At 35.3% G+C, this 22,737-nt stretch overlaps 1 protein-coding gene across 1 annotated transcript in view; it reads right to left on the reverse strand.

Annotated features, from left to right (window-relative positions):
* Window positions 1-22,737, reverse strand: part of LOC124540825 (ALK tyrosine kinase receptor) — a 49,286-nt gene that overhangs the window by 12,469 nt on the left and 14,080 nt on the right. The window contains exons 2-18 of the mRNA XM_047118548.1: window positions 16,928-17,016; window positions 16,385-16,503; window positions 15,723-15,927; window positions 14,739-14,820; window positions 13,866-13,932; window positions 13,438-13,747; window positions 12,851-13,017; window positions 8,800-8,987; window positions 7,550-7,709; window positions 6,734-6,881; window positions 5,143-5,289; window positions 4,356-4,515; window positions 3,006-3,185; window positions 2,420-2,565; window positions 1,557-1,668; window positions 1,072-1,173; window positions 432-645 (exon numbers count right to left, since the gene is read on the reverse strand). Of these exons, the coding sequence (XP_046974504.1) occupies window positions 432-645; window positions 1,072-1,173; window positions 1,557-1,668; window positions 2,420-2,565; window positions 3,006-3,185; window positions 4,356-4,515; window positions 5,143-5,289; window positions 6,734-6,881; window positions 7,550-7,709; window positions 8,800-8,987; window positions 12,851-13,017; window positions 13,438-13,747; window positions 13,866-13,932; window positions 14,739-14,820; window positions 15,723-15,927; window positions 16,385-16,503; window positions 16,928-17,016 (2,596 nt within the window). The remainder of the gene's footprint in view (window positions 1-431; window positions 646-1,071; window positions 1,174-1,556; window positions 1,669-2,419; window positions 2,566-3,005; window positions 3,186-4,355; window positions 4,516-5,142; window positions 5,290-6,733; window positions 6,882-7,549; window positions 7,710-8,799; window positions 8,988-12,850; window positions 13,018-13,437; window positions 13,748-13,865; window positions 13,933-14,738; window positions 14,821-15,722; window positions 15,928-16,384; window positions 16,504-16,927; window positions 17,017-22,737) is intronic.

The following is a 22,737-nucleotide window of genomic DNA, read 5'->3' on the forward strand; positions in this document are numbered from 1 at the left end:
ATATTTCGTCGAAGTTGTATCGGAATAGAATCGAACTATCATTACTTGCGTTCAACTTCAAGTAACGAAATAAGTTTGTCAGTGATATTATCGACCGACTTCAAAAAAGAGGAGGTTATCAATTCGTCTGTATTTTTTTTAATGTTTGTTAACACAGGCTCCAAATATACAATACAATTACTATACGTTATATAATCGTAAATCGTCTTTTAAGTAGTCCAATATTTTTCTTTCCATTTTTACTTAGGAGGAGTTTAAAAAATATGTTGAATACGCAATTATTTTTATTACTTCTTAGTGCATATTTAGTCGGTTTTTCTTTTTGTTAAATTTTTTATTTATTTTGATCATCACAATTATTTTTAATTTATGAGTCTTCAAAAGTACCATAAAATAATACCATACCACTAAAACCTCCTACAAAAACTTACTTGACAAGCTTCAAGCTCTCCCTGGCTACTTTAGGCAATCCCCTCACATCGACCCCCTGGGGGAGGAAGCTTTCGCTGCCGTAGTGGGGATTGAAGGCCATGTTCAGGGTGTTATCACCCCCAGGAGCTGTTCTTAGTCTATGTAGCTGCAACTCCTGCTGCCTTATCTGTTTCTGTATCAGATCCTCTTCTTTCTTGCGTTGATATTTATTATCTGTGAATAAATAATACTGGAGTTATTCTAGACTACAATAGCGGGCTGACCTGGTGCAATTTATCAATAAAGAAATATAATGAGTCGAGATGGCCCAGTGGTTAGAACGCGTGCATCTTAACCAATGATTGCGGGTTCAAACCCAGGCAAGCACCGCTGATTCATGCGCTTAATTTGTCTTTATAATTCATCTCGTGCTCAGCGGTGAAGGAAAACATCGTGAGGAAACCTGCATGTGACAAATTTCATAGAAATTCTGCCACATGTGTATTCCACCAACCCGCATTAGAACAGCGTGGTGGAATATGTTCCAAAACCTTCTTCTCAATGGGAGAGGAGGCCTTTAGCCCAGCAGTGGGAATTTACAGGATGTTGTTGTTTTGTTGATGCAATATAATGATAAATAAAAACTTATTAAATACTTACAGAAATGAAGAGAAACTACGAATATGACGCCGAGACACAGCACAACGATGATAGATAGTACGATAAAGCTTATCAACCACATTTGGGGCCAGCCTTCCTCCACTAAAAATAAAAATTATAATATGATTAATAAATATTAAATTAAAGCCTTCTATTTCCAAACGCCTTTAATAGTATATTGAGAGGGTCGCTGGTTTCGATTGTTTTAGCGAAATATTTGACGAAACCTTTAATCAGCGGCTTATTTAAAAACTAATATTTATCAAGTGTTTAAAAAACACTCAGATTTTATTGTGTTTTTTGATGACTTCTTTCAAAATTTACATTCTGAACAAATAAATTATGATTTTCGCATTTAATATAATACTGAAAAATGATTAGAAAGTTTAAGTCTATTTTGATTTTACCACCTTATTTTATTTCTTTCAAAGGAATATCAGCTGACTACCATTTGAATAATTATCTTTTTTGAATGTAACACTTACGTATACACTTGGTGGGGTCATTGGCGTCCGTGGACCAAGACGACGGGCAGTAACACTTCACTTCACTTCTGTATTCGTTCATCGCCACACATCGGTAGTTGCAACCGCATTTCTACAAGAAAATTTAATTTTGGAACTTTTGTCCCATACGTCAGTCCCATTGTCCCTTCTTCCTTTTGTTTTGACGTTATTTATTATTAATAGCCATTAAATAGAATTCATGAGCAATCCTAGCATAGAATACTCATGTTTATTTTGAATCTGGCAAACCAAGGTAAAGGAGGCTCACTTTGCATGATGCAATACCAAATTCCCTCTAAGTTACTCTTCTTAAAGAAACTTAATTTGATTGCGTAAGTATTATTAGGAGCGCATGTGTATTAATTATTTTTACGAGTGAGAGAAAATCTTGAGGAACTCAAACTCGTCAAACGATTTGTGCAACAACTCGTAGTGAAGAAGGTCGTATAAGCTATAGCTTAAAATTCTTCACTTTTACAGTAGAGTAGTTTTGTCCAGCAGGGTTATTATTATAGAACATATTTAATTCTTTTAGTTACCATAAATGATTAAGTCGGAATAAAAAAGTATTCATCATAAATTCAGAAACGGAAGTTAGCTTTTTTTGGGCACACGAATAATGCCGACATATATGAACTTCTCCGACTTAGAACGCAAAGAAGATGGCTTCCAAAGAAAAAGAGATGTACTGGCAGCAGAAAGATACCATTGTTTAAAAGCATGTAACAATGGATTAGAGAGACTACGAAAAAGAGCAGTGACCACGACCGTGAAAGTCGCAAAAAAAGAAGACAATCATATCAATGTTATCAATCCAAGTGATGGTAAGACTCTATACTTACATGTATAGCCGGAACCACCAAAACTTCACCGGGGCCAGTTCTCAAGGCCATATTGACTTCCGCATACTCTTTAATCCCCCGGCTGATGTCCACATATGACCATCCTCCACCACCGTGCTGCCCATCACCCTCATTGGTGTTACCACCTATTAAAAGATAATTAAATATTAATTACACTCATCATCAAAATCACCTACTAAGAGATAAAATTACTTTTGGAAGATATTAAGATATTCATTCTACTCAATTGTATTGTTACAAAAACCATAAGTAATTTTGATAGCGTTATCTAAAACTGTTCCAAATTTCAGCTGCAAGTATTTAACCCACACAAACGAAAAGGTGAAGATAGACATAACTATATGTCTAGTAGTAGATAGTTTGTCAGACAGTTTTTTGCCGATCAAAATATTAGAGAGCTGTTTAATTACATTTAGTTAAGAATAAAAAGAAAGTGTTAAAAATATTCTTCTTCTTCTCTATTGAATTCTTTTAAGGTCAAAGAATTAAATAGAGATATTAATCGTTAAACTTTCAGACTAAGATTATTCAGGAAATTTGATTTTTCAACGTCATTTCTACTTACCAACCCATCCTCCACCCCCACCTCCTCTAAGACACCCCCCACCCCCACCACCGAATCCTCCATGCGCTCCCCCGGAACACGCCGCACCCCCGAATCCTCCTTCCCTGAGCGACGTGCCGCGAACCAGTTCAAAGCCTGGCGTTATCGGACCTGGTCGGGATATCCATCCTCCACCAGCACCTACAATCAAACTTATTATATTAAGTATTTTGTATTTCAAAAGTAACATCCTGTAAATTCCCACTGCTGGGCTAAAGGCCTCCTCTCCCTTTGAGGAGAAGGTTTGGAACATATTCCACCACGCTGTTCCAATGCGGGTTGGTGGAATACACATGTGGCAGAATTTCTATGAAATTTGTCACATGCAGGTTTCCTCACGATGTTTTCCTTCACCGCTGAGCACGAGATGAATTATAAAGACAAATTAAGCACATGAATCAGCGGTGCTCGCCTGGGTTTGAACCCGCAATCATCGGTTAAGATGCACGCGTTCTAACCACTGGGCCATGTCAGCTCTTTTTGTATTTTACTTTATGCAAAAAGTAAGCCGAGATGATTTTAGAACTCATATGAAAACTATCATAATACCAATACGGGGCTAATTAGACAGCGTAACGTTTAAGAAATTAAAACTCGACATGATGTGATAATGTAATGTGATCAAATTCTTTTTCTTTTTTAATTCTTGAGTGCGATGCGTGGTCAAAGAGACCCCGAAAGAATATTAAGTAGCTACACCATAGTATTCTGTTTTCCATATAAATATATTTATCAGTATAAGTAAAATAGATGTTATGGTCACGCACGACAGATAATGGTACGCTTTGGAGACATGATATGGAGACATATACGAGGCACATGAGACCTCGCTCCGCATGAACGTGTTAATACAGACAAATTAACTAAAATCATTATTATTCATCGTTAACTTTTAACTCTAGTTACAGAGTGTTTAATATAAATGTATGATCAAAATGAGTCGAGATGGCACAGTGGTTAGAACCCGTGCATCTTAACCGATGATTGCGGGTTCAAACCCAGGCAAGCACCGCTGATTCATGTGCTTAATTTGTCTTTAAAATTCATCTCGTGCTCAGCGGTGAAGGAAAACATCGTGAGGAAACCTGCATGTGACAAATTTCATAGAAATTGTGTGACATGTGTATTCCACCAACCCGCATTGGAACAGCGTGGTGGAATATGTTCCAAAGCTTCTCCTCAAAGGGAGAGGAGGACTTTAGCCCAGCAGTCGGAATTTACAGGCTGTTGTTGTTGTCGTTGTATGATCAAAAATATGATACTATATAAAAGTTTTTTTTTAAGTGAATACGTCATAATGATAGAACTTACCAGAAGTCTTCCCGGGCTGGCCGTACATGTAGCCAGACTCCGGCGTGGTATTCGTTCGGCCTCGCGCGTGCTGTGATCCATCATCCCGGAAAACCCCCACTGACAGACCTCCTCCACCGCCTCCCACCAGCAGGGGTATGGGCTGACCTTCTTTGTCCAGCTATACATTGGATAAATTGATAACAGGGATTAATTAACAGGGATTTTTTTTTATATTAAATCATCGTTGGTATGTCTTTCAATATTCCTAAATTTTACAAGACTTAATACTTAAGGTAATATACAATGAATGATACTAGTTTTTTCGACACGATGGTCCACAGTTACGGCATATGAAAAGTAGTGTACAGTTTTAATTAACCTTAATTTTAATTAACCTTATTATTACCTTGGGGCAAGGTATCTTTAATAAAATTCCACACAAATTTTTAACTTTGCCGTTTCATAAATTTAAATCATTTGTAAAAAAAATACATCGGTAAAGAAGGCATATTTTTCAATACAATATTATAGCAGACGATAAAAAAGCGCGAAATTAATACTTGTTGACTTCCAGGCAGGATATATTACATACATTTATAATTGTATTTTTAAAATGTTGAAAAAGAATAAGTACTGAGTTTCTTGCCGGTTCTTGGCAGAATCTCCTTTCCGAAGTGGTAGTAGCTTCACTTAATATATCAAGTTATTAAATTACGATTCGAAAGTGCTTGTACGAAGTGCATTTTGATTTTGGACAAATGACCAATATTTTTGAATAAAAATTGACCAGGTTCCAAAAACTCACCAGGAAGACGAAAGTAGCGCCCCCGCCCCCTCCCCCGCCGTCGTTGACGTGCGTGTTGCGCACTTCGTGCGTCTTACTCGTGAACACGATGGAGGTCTCGTTGGAATCCCTCCTGGAACACTCCTGGCTCTCCTGCGCCGACAGAGTCTAGGAAAAGACAGTAAAAGTTTAGAAGCATGTTTGATGTATATATTTACAACAATATCATATATGTTGTCTTAAATTTTCGCGATTATTACACATTTAAATAAAACTAATTATAACGGATGAATCGCGTATATTAATTATTTTTAAACATCCCGACGTTTCGAGCACTTTGCAGTCTACCCGTGACCACGAACACTGCAAAGTGCTCGAAACGTCGGGATGTTTAAAAATAATTAATATACGCGATTCATCCGTTATAATTAGTTTTATTTAAATATCATATATATTTACAACAATATCATGTATATTCACAGTAACATTGATCACTTTGATAAAATCAGTGATAATCATTGTATATGCACTAGAAGTAAGGATAAGCTTATAACGCCAAGTTTCCGACTCCGCAAAGTTAATAAATCTTTCTTGGGGCAAGGTATCCATTTCAATAATAAAATTCCGCAGACATTTTTAACTTTGCCGTCTCGTAAATTCAAATCGTTTATAAAAAGTACATTGGTAAAAAAGGCATATTATTCGATACAAGATTTTGTAGATGATTAAAAAGCGTGGAATTAATACCTGTTGACTTCCAGGCAGGATATATTAATTTAAATAATTGTATCAACTAACATGACTGTATTTTTTTTAAATGTTGAAAAAGAGTAACTACTTAGTTTCTTGCCGGTTCTTCTCGGTAGAATCTACTTTCCGAAACGGTGGTAGTTTCACTTAATTGTTAAATGACGATTCAAAAGTGCTTGTAAAATCCTACTTGAATAAAGTATATTTTGATTTTGATTTTTGATGTGAGGCCTGAATCGGGGAGTATGTAGGAGGAGGCTTGTGTTACGAGAGTGACCTTATCCTTCAATACGGTTATGACATTTGATTCTATATCATAATTTATATCACAGTATTATTGCATATTATTAATATCGCAGGTGCTATTGAATGTACTTTATTATATACAATTATTATTGTAATTAATTGATCAATAATTTGTAAAACAGTAATTAACATTATTTTTTATGGCATAGCATTTAATACTATCATGTAAATATTAATCAAGTAAATATTAATGAGCTGTCATTATGAAACAATTGGACGATAGCGTGGGGCATTCTAGCAAAAGATAGAGACATTGAAGCATCATTGTATATATGAGACAATATATATATATATATATATATATATATATATATATATACCTCCATGGTCGAGTGGTGTGTACACCGGTTTTCATGGGTACGCCACTCTGAGGTCCCGGGTTCGATTCCCGGCCGAGTCGATGTAGATTACCATTAGTTTTCTATGTTGTCTTGGGTCTGGGTGTTTGTGGTATCGTTACTTCTGATTGTCCATAACACAAGTGCTTCAGCTACTTACATTGGGATCAGAGTAATGTATGTGATATTGTCTCATATTTATTATTATTAACACTTGCCTTCTTGCAGGCGTTCATGCCCTGTTGGCCCAGCAGCATGTAGAGGCGCTCGCCGCGATGAAGCTCGAAAAGGCCGCGCGCCTGCGCCGCGTGCGACACGCCCGCCCACATGGAGCCCAGCCCGCCCGACGCGCCCGTCGCCAGGATGCTGCGCACAACACGGACCCATTGGAACGCACGGCATTGTCCTCGATGACCGCCATTTTAACGGAAGTAAATTGTAAAACTGTGTAACGTATATCTGTGTAAAGGATCAATATCAAGATCCTTTACCCAAAGGTTGCCTGGAAGAGATCGCTGCTTATCGATAAGGGCGCCTGTTGCACCTCATCCAACTTTTATGTAACTAAAATGTTATTTTTTAGTTGTAAGATTGGGTGCAATGAAGAATAAATAAATAAACGTAACCTTTTTAGACAAAATACAAGTAAGCCAGTTCTTTAATCAATACGCTTACAGACAACCAAAAACAGCGTCTATACAATTTTTTTTTGTTTTGTAAACTGTTTAGAAATGATTTAGTATAACATACATAAGTCAAAGATGTACAACAATCGCGAAACACTATTATTTTGTATATATTATATTTATAACGCAAATTAAATGAAAATCTACTATATTAACTTGATTCTGTAGTTTACATTATTTAATGTCAGTCCTAAATTCCAAACTAGCTTTCCCTGTGTTTATTATCTCTAATATTTTATTAATCATGTGAGACTTACATAATAATTACACACGATTAAATTGTTAATGTTTTAATAATAAATAATTTATATTTATATATCAATAACAATATAAAATCAGTTTACTTACGTATATAGCCCTTCGTTAGGCACCTCCCACACTTGTATCCCCTGGTAGGGTTTGCCTTGTAGCACCGTTACCGCTACGGGCGTGTTGTTGTAAGCGATGTCACACATGGTCTGGTTTGGACCGTAACGGCCAGTGGTACCACAGGTGGAGAAACGGTAATCTAAAATGTATTAATGAAGTACTTAATAATGTGGAAGATTTGGTGAATTTTGGAGACCTAAGTTATGTTATTGTTACGCAACTGGCGACTCACCCTGGCTCCGCACAGTTACTTGATATGTAACGTTATATTATTACCAAATTACATAAAATCATTATAAATTGTAGCCTATGTGATATTCTGATGTATAACCTATATTACTGTAAAATTTCATCCAAATCCGTTCAATAGTTTTTTCGTGAGAGTAAGAACTAGCGCGCACTGGTAACTTTTGTCACGGTGACAGTTTCGTCACTCTCTGTGCGCACCTCCATACATATTCATGGACTCGACAAGAGTGACGAAACAGTTACCGTGACAAAAGACACCAGTGCGCGCTTGTTTTAACAAACATATGTACGTACATACATCCATCCTAACACACTTTCCTATTTATAATATTAGTATTGACATCTTACATTAACTTACATTGTCTAAATTCAAACTGCATTACAATCATTCAAAGTATTGCTATATGGCGGTATATATGAGTGGGCGATACCTTTCTAGATAAGCTTGGTCAAAGCCCTAAGTAGCAGTAAAAATCCGTTGAAGACTCACTGGGCAAAGCCTTATCCCTTATTGAGGAGATTTGGGTTTATTCTACGCTGTTAATGCCACTATGGGAGACATAGTTACATAATACCTGTTGACTGCCAGGATACATTACATACATACATATATTAATTGTATTTAACTAATATGACTGTATTTTGAAAATGTTGAAAAAGAGTAACTACTGAGTTTCTTGCCGGTTTTTCTCGGTAGAATCTACTTTCCGAACTGGTGGTAGCTTCACTTAATTATTAAATGACGATTCAAAAGTGCTCCTAAAAGCCTACTTGAATAAAGTTTATTTTGATTTTGATTTTTTTTTATTGAAATTAAACACATGCAGGTTTCCTCACGATGTTTTCCATCACTAAGCTCGTGATGAATTATAAATTCAACAAGTAAGGCTATTGGTCAAGAAACCACCTCCATACAATCAAGTTACTGTTGGCCTAAAAAGCAACTCAAAGCAGTTAGCTAAAAGATGAAGTATACTTACACGTAGCATCAACGAAGTCTGGATGAGGCGTAGTCTTTTCCTCGAATATGGGATCGTAGTAATTGTAATCCCCCAACGCTGTGGAGTTTATGTTTAGGCCGAAGCATTCGGGTGCCATGGAAAAGTCATCTATCGCGGAGTCAGAGTAGATTCTCATGCCCATGCGAGTTTTGAAGATGAAATAGTACCTGCAAATGAAATACAAATAGGATTATTAAATTTATTAATTTCGGGATATTTACCATGTTTTTTATTTTTGTTCGGTGGAGCTCGATATAAAACACGAGATCGAGTGTCGAGTGTACATAAAATAAATTCAACTAGTGACAATGGTAGGGGTGAAAGTGACAATAGTAGTGGTGACCGGTGTTTACGTAGCAAACGTACAAGAAAGGAGGTAGTTCGATACGGACACCTCTAACATTATCAGCATCTACCCGCAAACTTCAGTCTCGTGAACAAGACATTCGTAGACAATGTCGAAATATCGAGCTCCACCGAACAAAAATAAAAAACATGGTAAATATCCCGAAATTAATAACTTTAATAATAAAAATAACCATGTTAATTTAAAATCTTATATACAAATAGGATATTGAATGATTTATACTCAAACTCAAACTCAAATTCCTTTATTCAATATAAAAGCATTACACTTACTTATTGATTGTCAAATAAACACTACCACCGGTTCGGAAAAAGGAACACCCTGACCTGAGAAGAACCGGCGAAAGAAACTCAGCGGGTCTTTTTTTTCTGTTATTTTTTTTTTGTCAAATTTATAAGGTACATAGTAGTATATGATTAGAAATAGCCAGGAGGCGATCGTTTCATTCCCAAGGTGTGCTATCAAACATAAACTCGCTAATTGTATAGTAACCTTTTGCACACAAGCGTTCCTTAACAATTTTTTTAAATTTGGCAACAGAAGCATTTTGAACGCTTTCTGGGATCCTGTTGTAGAAGCGTATACATTGCCCCACAAAAGAGTTACTGACTCTATGCAGTCGAGTAACAGGAGTAACAAGATTGTGTTTGTTCCTTGTACCAATGTTATGAGAATCACATTTTCTCATAAAAACATTAATATTTTTCCGTACATACAAAACATTACAAAATATGTATTGAGAAGCAACAGTCAATATCTTAATTTCTTCAAATCTATGCCTTAATGATTCCTTGGCTCCTAGGTTATAGATTGCGCGAATAGCCCTCTTCTGCAGCACAAATATAGTTTGGATAGCGGCTGCGTTACCCCAAAGCATAATACCGTAGGACATTATACTATGAAAGTAACTAAAATATACTAGTCGAGCCGTATCAACATCAGTAAGTAATCTAATTTTTTTGACCGCAAATGCCGCAGAACTCAGTCTACCCGCCAATCCGTTTATGTGGGGGAGCCACTGTAACTTGGCATCAAGAGTAAGGCCAAGAAATTCAGTTGTTTCAACTGGATCCATCGATTCCCCATTGATAAGTACATCGGGTTTTACATTTTGCACATTTGGTGTGCTAAATTTTACAATTTTAGTTTTTTTATTATTCAGTCTGAGATTATTTACGCTAAACCAATGTACTATATCGGACATAGCATTGTTTACATCGTCATACTGAACCTGTTTCCTATTAATTTTAAAAACCAAAGAGGTATCATCAGCAAACAATACTATATCATGTTTGTTCCCAACAAGAAAGGGCAAGTCATTTATGTATATGAGGAATAGAAAAGGTCCAAGAATTGATCCTTGTGGGACCCCCATACCAACTGAGATCCCAGGAGACCTTGTCCCTTTAACGTCAACCCTCTGAATTCTATTGTTAAGATAGGAAGTCAGAAGGTCGAGTGCACATTCTCTAATTCCGTAGTGATATAGTTTCCTGACCAGAGTTTCATGCTGAACACAATCAAAGGCTTTGGATAAGTCGCAGAAAATACCCAAGGCATCCTGCGACCCCTCCCAGGCCTCATAGATATTTTTTATAAGTTCGATACCTGCGTCGGTAGTCGAGCGACCCCTCATGAATCCAAATTGTTTTCTGTGAAGCAGATTGTGTCTATTGAAATATGCTAATAATTGATTTAAAATAATTTTTTCAAATATTTTGCTGAGGGTAGGTAATATTGAGATAGGCCTATAGTTATTAGGATCTGAAGTGCTACCAGATTTAAATATTGGAATGACTTTACTATGTTTCATCAGGTCAGGAAATATACCACGCTGAACACAATCATTGAATATTATTGCAAGATAAGGTGCAATCACATCAATAATTGAGTTTATCACCTTTACAGACATACCCCATAGATCAGCAGTTTTCTTAATTTCTAATGATTTAAATGCACAAATTATGATATTGGTGTTTACAGGGGTAAAATTAAATTTTGATTTGCATTCTCGTACATTTTCTTTCATCAATGATTCGGCAACAGCTGGAGAAGAAATAAGTAACCTAGTTGTAGAAACTGGTATGTCAGCAAAAAATTGTTCAAAAACTGAAGCAACTTCCCGTTCACTATTTATGACTTTATTATTATAATTTAAGTTTAATTCGGAGCTCCGATTACCACTTCTACCAGTTTCACAATTTATAACTTTCCAGGTCATTTTTATTTTGTTATGTGCATTCTTAATTCTATTTTTTATAGTTAAAGACTTAGCCAGAAAGCACACTTTTATTATGAATGAGCAATGTGATTCTATTTGCTGATAATATTTTCGAAATAAATTAAAGTATAGTTCCGGGCAGGAATAGGTGTTGTAAAAAATAATTGTTGTGAGATCCAAGTTGATGGTGACGACATTGAAGGGTTCCGTTAGTTTTAATATTAATAGAGATATATCAAAGCAGTACTTTTTAGCTGTTTTTCAAGTTTTCTAATCTACCTTAAGTAAAGTTACATGAAATTGTGTTAATTATTAGAACAGACTAAAATTTGCTTAGTACGTTGACAGCGGCGTTTTTCATTGCTGCGTTACGGCGTTTTTAAGACCTCATATGAAAACTATCACAATACCGGTACGAGGCTTGTTAGATTCCTTAACGTTTAAGAAACTAAAACTTTTGTTCATGATTGAATCAATAATATATTTCTTCATCATATAAATATATTTATCACTTTCCTACGATATATTAAATTTCTTAGCCGCACCGCAAGGGAAACACGTACGAGGCGTTTTAGACCTCGTTCCGCTTTGACCGTTTAAAGGTTAATTATCACTAAAAAAATGTAGCAGTAAAAGAAAAATAAATACTCACTCCAGTAAATAAAGAAGTATCAATCATATAAGGGAATAATAAAAAAATATTCGGATATTTGGGTGTAAATTTAAGAACTTGGCTCTGGATGCACTGCCAATAACTCAAGAGAAACCAACATACTGACCTAAATAAATGACAGCCGCCAAAAATACAGTTCATTTAGAGATAAAAATTGTTACTGTTGCTAAGTGGACATCACGAGTTACGATAGATTGGATCAAATCGTGGAAACTAACTTCAAAATAATATTGCAGTAATAAAGCTTGAAATTCTTCTCCTCATAAGAGAATCTTAGCTGGAAAGTTAGCTTGGTTGTTAAGCTCTGATTGTTGCGATTACAGAAACAAACAAGCACCTGTTAATAAATCTCATTTTCGACGGTACTGGAAAACACCATAACGATATCTGTCCACCAAATCCATTTTGGAACAACTTAAGTAGTGGAAAAGACTCTTACTATTTAAAAGACGAGGAGATTTTGATTCTCACAATATGGTTGAGTTGTACGATATATTATATAAATCAAGTATTATATTGGTAAACATATACGTATGTTCAGTCAGGGTAAGAAAAGCTTCGTCACCTCAAGATCTATTTTCGTGTGCTCAGTGTGAGCGATAATCTTTACCGATCGAGAAGGACATATTGCGTCGCAATGATTTGATGTTTAGACTCAAAAGGTACTAAGAGTTTCAGACTTGATAAAGGAATGAATTTGAAAACTGGACGAAGGTTTTCTTACTCTGACTGTACATTACTCTGATCTGAGACTATTACAATGGCTTACCTTCGGGTAATGTTTGGCAGAAAAATGGCAGCTCTGTACCAGTTCTCCCCCTTGTCCTTAGTGGAGAACCAGAGCGACGTGGTGACGTTCCCTCTCGGAGTCAGTTCGACCACGTCAACGCTCAAGGAGCCGTAGTTGCGACCATTTTGTTGGTAGTAAAATCGAATCTGTTGAAGAAAACATATTTTGCACGTCATATTACCTCTGAGTAATAAGGGGAATGGCTGAAGACATGGGGAACGAAAAAGTGCCTGAAAAAAATATTGTAAGAGTGTTTGGCGAAAGTGGATAGTATTGTTAGGAAATCTGTCTAAGGGTGAACATTTGCAAGAAGAAAGTTAGCTGAAAATATGTCTTGAAATTAATGTATAACAAACACACACTGGCAACCCCAAATAAATGGGATTAAGGTAAGTGATTGTGTTGTATCAAGCGATTTAAAAAAAGTCGGTTCATTTATTACCTAATTGGGTAATTGGACTACTGAGCTTGCCATTATTAAAGAAGCTGAACACAAAGGGCCATATGAAAATTATTACTTTTGTTCCATTTTTAACAATCTTACTAGATACATAATGATATCTTACCATGCAGCAGTTATAATATCTAGAGTTAATGTCTCCGTGAAGCTTAGGCGGCGGATTGAAGATGACGGTTTTCATAACCGCAGTCGATGCGAAGTCAGCCCTCTCTTTATTCGGTCCGGTTACATTCATGTTCACGAAGAAATAGTAACCGACACATGTTGTTAAGGTATAGTTCATGTGCGCGGGTGAGAGCGGCACCATGGGGTTGGCCGTTGTGTACACCAACGTTGGGCCACACGTGTGGTCGTAGTTGGGACCTGTTTTGTCAGTTGGCGTGGGACCGCTGTGTCGCGACCATTTTAGGATCGGCCTAAAATATTTAAAAAAAGAATGTAATCCATGTCTGTCACGAATTAGAATACTTTACAAAAACGAAGAATAAAAATGACGTTATATGAAACATATTTGAATAATAATGTTCCACTTACTGAGGAACATTCTCGAAGCCACAGGAATCTTGCTCGAAGTTGCAATATGAGCCATACGGCATTTTGTCTGCAATTGATAATTACAATTTTATTTATGAAAATTATGATGCCTAAATACCTAATAACTTTCAATTTTTTTTTCATGATAAACGTGGGCGAACGAGCATATGGACCACCTGATGGTAAGTGGTCAACATCGCCTAAAAACAATGACACTGTAAAAATTGTAAACTATTCCTTAAATTGTCAATGCGCACCAACTTTGGGGATTCCAATCTAGTGTAGGAACAACAGATAACCCACCCTGGGAACTAAGATGTTATGTCCCTTGTGTTTGTATTTACAATGGCTCACTTAGACTTCAACAGTTGCGGATTTACCAATAGGCTAAGTAGGCTGAAGCCTAGGGCAGCAGATTTAGAGGGGCAAATTTAGCCCAAATTTGTTATTATCTTACAGAAAATTAAAAAAAAAACTTATAATTATATGTTCCTAATCCGTATACTCGTCACTACATAGCGGGTTGGAAAACTAATCTAGTAACTGACTGAAATATCACCTAGTTTATAATCATACTAATAACGGGAAAAAATCGATGTAATGAGGACGACAGAACACAAATCCTAAATATTGTAAAAAAAGTAGGGGCGGCAAAAATTGAATAGCCTACTAGCGGCAGATTTGTAAATTCGCCACTGGACTTCAAACCGAAGCCATAATACTGTGCACTATTGTTTGGCGGTAGAATCAGGCGGACTTTTATAAAGTCCTACCAGCAAGTGAGGTTAAGGCGGGCCTGTCCATACCTTTGATACGTTCAAACGTTTTTCACGAGACATTGTTATTTGATAACAGCGAATGCAACAAACTCACCGCAATTCTGGTTCTCGTCGCTGCCATCATCGCAGTCTTTCACGAGATCACAAACTTGCTGCAGCTTGATGCAAGACTCCTTCTACGGAAAGATCACATTTTATGAATAAATTTTAAAAGCCCTTTAAATCTAATAAAAAAAATATAATAAAAGAAATCTTTATTATTACTATTTTTCGGGTTTCTTTGTTTTCTGTTTACATTAGATACGTGATGACTCAGTGCATATATTATGTCTTTATTAGATTTGGATCTTGTATTGTGTTTGTTGAAGCAAAAAGTGTATTAAACATTAACTTGATTGGAGAGGTACAAATCCTTTAATATGGAGGAGAACTACTACTTTATATAATAAAATAGTAACAGTCCTGGAAATTTTCCAATGCTGGGCTAAGGCCTCCTCTCCCTTTAAGAGAAGGTTAGGATCATATTCCACCACGCTCCTCCAATGAGTGCTGATAAATTAACGTGCGGCAGAATTTCTTCAAAATTAGACACATTCAGGTTTCTTCATGAACTTTTCCTCCACCGTTTATGATATAGATTATAAACACAAATGAAGCAAATAAAAATTTAGTGTTGCTTGCCTGAGTTTAAACCCGCAATCATCGGTTAAGACATACGCGCTGAAACCACTAAATCTTTACCTTTAATTGTTTATTAATGTGAATTAAAAATACATTGGGAGACAATTAAATATGCCAATAATTATAGAAGGTAGGTTTGACCTTTTTACTTTTAATCATATACTAGTTGTCGCCCACGACTTCGATGGGTTTTAGAGTGTAGGTTGTCATAATTATGTCAAGTAAAAAAGTAGCATATCTCCTTCCTCGGAGTTAAAGTTTGCTTCATACGAAACGTCATCAAATTCGCTTCAGCGGTTTGGTCGTGAAAGAGCGACAGACAGACTTTCACATTTATAATATTGATATAGATTATTATCACATATACATTTTTGGTAATGATAAAGTTCTCACTTACATTCATAATTTTACACTTCAGCTGCCCATTCTGGCATTCACCATTGAACACGGGTGGTTCAGGTAAACACTCCACCATGCGGATGTTGTCGAGCGCTATGTGGGGTAGAGTCTGCGTAAGGCTCACGTAACTCGGTCGGGTTACCTCAACTATTATACGTACTTCCTGCTGGACTTTACCAATCATGAACCGTAAGGGTTGCCAACTGTGGACAAAAATCAAAACGATCAGATCACTATTTATTAATCTTATTATCCAATTATTTTATTATCTTACCATCTAACAATTGTATTGTATACGTAAAAGGTAGCAGATCCCAAGATCATACAATCACTTTTTTACTTTTTTAAGTTTATCTTTCTTTCTGGGTCGGTATTTTTTTATTCTGACGCAAAATTTCAATTTACAGACAAAATGTGTAAGATCTATACACCTCAACTCGGATAGAACATAAAAATACTTCAATAACACATGTATGATAACTTCTTTAATACATTATAATATTAATAATAATCTTTCGTCTTTTAGTGCTTAAAATGTATACATAATTGGTCCCACTTTACAAAAGGTGATCCCAAATTGGGTTATATACTGAAGTAAAATTTCCAAGATTGAGCCTTATACCATTGGAATAAAGTATTAATTTTAATGAATTTGCTTACCTATCGAAATTATTTCCTGCAACTTCTTGAAGAATCCATTGGACTTCGGACATTGTGGATTCGGAGACCAGCCTTATACTTGCATTTTGCATCTTATTTTGGTGAAGACGAGCTTCGAACTAATCAAGAGACAAGTGATATTAATTTCAGAATGTATTGTTTTTTTAATGGGAATGTACTTATAATATTAAATTCAGAAGAATTTTCAGAACCGGCGTAGCTTAACATCTTTACAAAGCAGTTCAACCTTTTGTCCACCAATTTGTTTTTTTGGATCTACTTTTGACAAGATTTAGTGCTTAAAAATTAAAATAAAAGTGCTATGATAAAAATTAGAATCATTCAAATGAAATTCAAAAAATGTGTCTCCATTAATTTTGTAATAATTATGGTTGAATTTTAACCCTAATGAGAAATCGAATATGGTCCTGTAAAATAATGATTCAAAGGACTTGTAAGAAACTATGTAAATAAGGCATATTTTGCTTAGTCTACGAATTTATCCACTCATATGTCAGACAATATTTGTACAACTAATATTACCTTACAGAATTCCCAGAGACCTCGAAAAGGTGGTGACTTTATCACCATGTTCTCCATCGTGGGATCCACCGGAAGATACAGGAAATGACCTGAAAAAATAACAATATTAGAATGTTATCCCCAAACAATTTATAACTCTCATACAAAAGTTGCTCAAAAGATTAATCTTACGCTATCACCATAGCATTCTATATTTACTGACTATAGACTACTTCTGTATATAGTCTATAAATAATAGCCTGTAAATGTTCAAATTCTGGGCTATGACGGTCTCTTCATATGAGGCTTTGGAATTTATTTTACTTCCTCACTCTATGATTTGATGAATATACACGTGTCAGATAAATTTCCTTGACTTCCAATAGTGCTGGCCTTCGTTCTATCTATCTCTAGTTTACGCTTTACAAAAGAGTAGGAAAGAAATAATTGTTTTCATTTTTCAAACGATAATTCTTATACTATTTTCAATCTAAATGAGTCAGCTGTTGTAAATGAGTAAACGAAAAATTTACTTGGACTTATGCTAGACTGTTTTTTTTTCTAATTATACTAATGGTATGTGGCCTCGTTCGCTATAGAAAGTCCACTTTAGAAAAATAAACCATTTCTAACACCGACGGGCCGCCAAGGACAGAATCTAGGTAATTATACTGGCACACTCAAAGAACAAAGTTTCTACGTTTGCCAGTGGAACAATAAAAGCACCTCAGCAATTTCTAAAGCTTATCACGACCAGAATCATCACCGTTGTTAGTTTTTTTACAACTTTTAATAAAGAGGTTGATTCTGTTATTATGAAATGATTCTGTTAATATTTTTAATCGCTATGGGCAAATAATAAACTAAGGGCCGATTTTTCAATCCTCAGTTAATAGGTGCAATAACTATCTAAAGAATAAAATTATTTGGCTGTTTATCAGATGAATAAATGCTCACCGGTTTTTCGACTGTTATTTATTCCATTGATAACTACCTGACATAATAATTCAACTCTGGCAACTCCAACTTCAAAGAAGCGAGACAAATATATTGTTTAGACAAGCATTAGAGCAAGACAGATGTTTTTCACAATTTCTGTCAATAACGTCTCTGTCATGTCACATGCCGTGTCTATTATTTTTAGTTTTATCGTTTGGTTGGATGTGGTGTTTAATTGAAAGTATTTTTTTTGGAATAGGTATAATTGGTGTAGATATAATGGAGTCTAAAAAAAGAGAGTGATCGGTGAACTTTAATGAGGCAGAAGTTCAGCTACTCATGAGTTTAGTCAACAAATATAAAGTGATAATTGAAAATAAAAAGACCGATGCAGTTTCTAATAAAGATAAAGAGGCCGCATGGAAGAAAATTGAGGATGGTTTTAACTCATGCGGAATTACAACAAGTTTCCGCTCGTGGAAAACCTTAAAACTCAAATACGAGGGCTTAAAAAAAAACATTAAAAAAATCTTATAATTCTTTCCTTTCTTTCATTTGAATTACGGTTAATATATAAATTTATTATGGCTTCTTCTTCTAATGCATGCTATCGAAAATATCCATTTTTAATTATTGCATTTGTAACTTTTTTCTAAAATATGAAACCCTAACGTCAAACTTTCAACAATTAAAAATCAACGTCTTTTTCAACGTTTATCTATGGAATAGCGGTTACCGGGCCGTTAAAGGGTCAGATAGATTTATTCCTTCGATAATGGAATTACTCGTCGAATAAAGTCTATCTGACGATTGAACAACTGGTTTTTTGGCTATCGGTCGAATAAACGCTATCTGTCTGTTTATCTGAGGATTGAAAAATCAGCCCTAAATTAAACTATTAAATACCCATAGCTCGCTTGCTAGGTTTTAAGCAGCAAGTATATATATGAAGCAGAAAGCCTATATATCCTTCCTTGTGTTTCAAGATTGTAACAAATTTTACCAAATGCAGTACTGTGGACTGTTCGAACGAGCACCAGATAGGCATAATTATAACTTTTTTTTTATTTTATATATTTTATTTATTATAGGTAAGTGGTCGCCATCACCCACAGACAATGACGCTGTACGAAATAATTCCTTACATCGTCAATGTGCCACCAACGTTGGGAACTAAGATGTTACGTCCCTTGTGCCTGTAGTTACACTGGCTCACTCACCCTTCAAACCGGAACACAACAATACTGAGTACTGTTATTTGGCGGTAGAATAACTGATGAGTGGGTGGTACCTACCCAGACGGGCTTGCACAGAGCCCTACCACCAAGCATTTTTCAACGTTCTGCATTTACAGTGAGCCTTGTTATATCTCTTTGTAGACTCTGGTTAATTTGGTATAGATCGTCAAACCAAATAATAGTCCAACACTATAAACTTATGTTACTTTGAGAAAATTTGTGCAATATAATTCAGTATTTCATATAACATATTCTTACGTATGTACCAACATAACTGAACGTAAAACGTTCTACAAATAAGATGCCGGATTTCCAGAAGCTTTCCGAATGTCATAGGTTAAGTGACGTCAGCAAAAATTCAATATGGCTGACTTTATTTATGTTAATATTTATTTTATGCCCGTAAAAATTGTAGGAACTTTTCAGGAAATTGACACATGTGTTCCAAACTTTATTCCACCTAAGACAATAAAACTAACAATTTATAATAAAAATAAAACTAAAACTAACAAGCCACTTTTATGTGACTACGGTACTGGAATCTATTATGATATCTTGATTAGAGTAATTTATAGCCCAAATATATGTACCTAGCTATATTCAGTAACAGTAGGATTATAAGAGTAATCCTTCAGTTTGTGAAACGTTGATTAAAGATTATCATTTGTTTTCCATTTCTATAAATAGGAAGGTGGACTGGTAAATAGGCTAACTGACGATAATTGATCTTCACTGTCCAGGAATTCCTAAGAAATATTAACAGTTTCTTACATTTTCGAGGCGCCATAGACCACGGAAACTTTCATCACAGTGTTTTCTATTTTATTATCTACAGTAGCCTCGACTAGACTAAAACTCCAAATCAAATTCCTTTATTCAATATAGAAGCATTACTAATACTAATTGATAATTAAATTGGTTACAACCAGTTCGGAAAAAGGAACTACTTTGAAATGACACGCTGTGACTGAAACATACACATCAGGAGGACATTCTTACGAATCATTGTTGATGATCATCACACACTGGCTCACTGACCTTCCAAACCAGAACACAACAAAAAAGTATTGTTGTTTGCCGATACATGATGTGCTTCAGACGGCTTTACTCAAAGTATCAGACTGTACATTTCCCACTGCTGAGATAAGGCCTCCTCTTTCATTAAGGAGAGGTTTTGGAACATATACCACCACGATGTTCCAATGCGGGTCATTGGAATGCACATGTGGCAGAATTTCGTTAAAATTAGACACATTCAGGTTTCCCCACGATGTTTTCCTTCACCGTCGAACATGAGATGAATTATAAATACAAATTAAGCACATATTTGTAGTGGTGCTTGCCTGGGTTCGAACCCGCAATCATCGGTTAAGATGCACGCGTTCTAACTTCTAACCATCTCAGCTCTTTACTCAAGGATCTACATCAAACTTGTCTTTGATTTTTATATGACTTGCAATAAAATTTTCTAGACATGCATTATTATAGTTGTATTGTCTCGAGTCTAAGAATGTTTCTATTATTCATTTAACTTTGTGCTTTGAGCTTAACCCTGTTCCTCGACTGCATAGAGTCAGCAACTCCTTTGTGGAGTATATATGTACAATATGATCCCAGTAAGCGTCAAATACCTCCGTTGCCAAATTTATAGAAATTGTAATATAATTTTTATGTACAAAAGGATATTCATACAACTCAGAGTATCTTTAAATGACATGATGGCTAGCTATTATTTGTTATATTATGTAGTGTAAGTGCAGTAATATATTTTGGCACGTTATATCATTACATAGTCGCTTTCTGCTATCTGTCCCTATGTATGTTAGATCTTGAAAATTACGTAACGGATTTTGATGCAGTTTTTTTAATAGTCAGTGATTCGAGAGGCCTTCCTCCTATCCTTTTGTATAAATTAGATGACAATATAGTAAAGAAATAAGAAAAAATCTGTAGTAGGTATATTTAGTATTAATGTTATCTCTTGCGAAGCTAAGGTCGCTAGTATCATATTACATAATAAATCAATAAAAATGAAGAAAATTAGTAAATAGTAATTTTCATATATGAAAAGAGTTATTTAAGAGGAAGGTTTATCATATGTATGCATGCATATTATAATAGAGAAAAATCTATAATTTCAACTTTCGTAACCTAAAATAAAAGAAAAACAGGAGAAAACCTTCAATTTAGAAATTGGATATAGAAATATTGTAGCCATGTTAACTCGGAACACTAGTATAGATGAGAGATGACTTCGTGCGCTTTTGAATTTAACAAAAAGTTATTGTTGAAATCGCAGATTTGACTATAGTTTCTTAATTCTGTTTTAAGCAGCTTTTATGACATTAAGTCGTTGGTAGGAGGTACCCGACATAACGGCGGAATGGTTTCATGCGCGAGGGCTGCACGCGGTAGGTACCGGATATACTGGATTATTGGTAAATCGACATACATCCGCTAGGATGTGACAGGGGTGACTATTTGCAATAATTTTAACTCCCATATGCATAATCCAAAAGTGAACCATTTTTGAGTTATCACGTTGCTTAACTTTTTTCAAAATTTGTCAAAAATACAACTTAAAATTTTGTTTTTGTTTTTTAGAGAGGACTCGCTTATTAAAACTTCAATTAGACTATATTACAAAATGTCTTCCTTATAATAAGCTATTGAACTGTTTATGTATTTAATTTTAAGCTTGTATTAAGTAAGTTAAGTGAGTAAGTAATATTTTTCGCATTGGATATTATTTTTAATTAATTTTGTGGGAATTTCACCTCCTCCTATCACCTCCTAGCGGATGTACATCGAATTACAATCACCCGTATAGTAGGATAGTATTTAGAACATTGCAGAGTGACTTTATTATGATCTATACTTCTATACTAATATTATAAATTTAAAAGTAACTCTTTCTATTTGTCTGTCTGTCGTTCTTTCACTACCAAACCGTTGAACTTTAATGAACTTGGTATGAAGCAAAATTTAACTTCAAGTAAGGACATATGCTACTTTTTTAACATAAACATGACAACTAAGCCCCTAAAATCCACAGGCTTATTACATCCAGTACCTTCCACTGAAAGTCAGTTAGATATCTCTGTCAAAATTCCACCTGTTCCAGAGATTAGCCGGAACAAACAGACAGACATATTCATTTAGTAAAACGTGGTTATTTTCATATTACAAACAGACACTCCATATATAAGTATATATATTCAAATAGCATTCATTGAGTTAGGGAGGAGACAGCGGATCTATTTCAGACCGGCGCGTGCGCGACAACAACGGGGCATCGAGGAGACATCAACTCAGTCGTTTCATATGCGGAGTTAATTTATTTAAGGAACATTTTGCCTTTGTTTTATTTATAAATGCGCACGCGTCTTAAAGTGCGGGTTTTGAATATAGCGTTTAAAATTAACTTGGATGAATTCTTTAAATTTCTGCTAACTCCTTAGTCAGATGTATGTTTAGTTTTTAGAATCTCATAGCTGTAACTGCGACTTCGTGAAAGTTTGAACAAAATTTTTATTGTTGTAGCCTAAGTTACTCCTTACTACATCAGCTGCTTACCAGTGAGAGTCTCGTCAAAATCGATTCAGCCGGAACAAACACAGTCAGACGGACGGATAAAAATTGAAAAAAATATAG

Source organism: Vanessa cardui, chromosome 26 (genome assembly GCF_905220365.1).
Source record: "Vanessa cardui chromosome 26, ilVanCard2.1, whole genome shotgun sequence".
Taxonomy (NCBI): domain Eukaryota; kingdom Metazoa; phylum Arthropoda; class Insecta; order Lepidoptera; family Nymphalidae; genus Vanessa; species Vanessa cardui.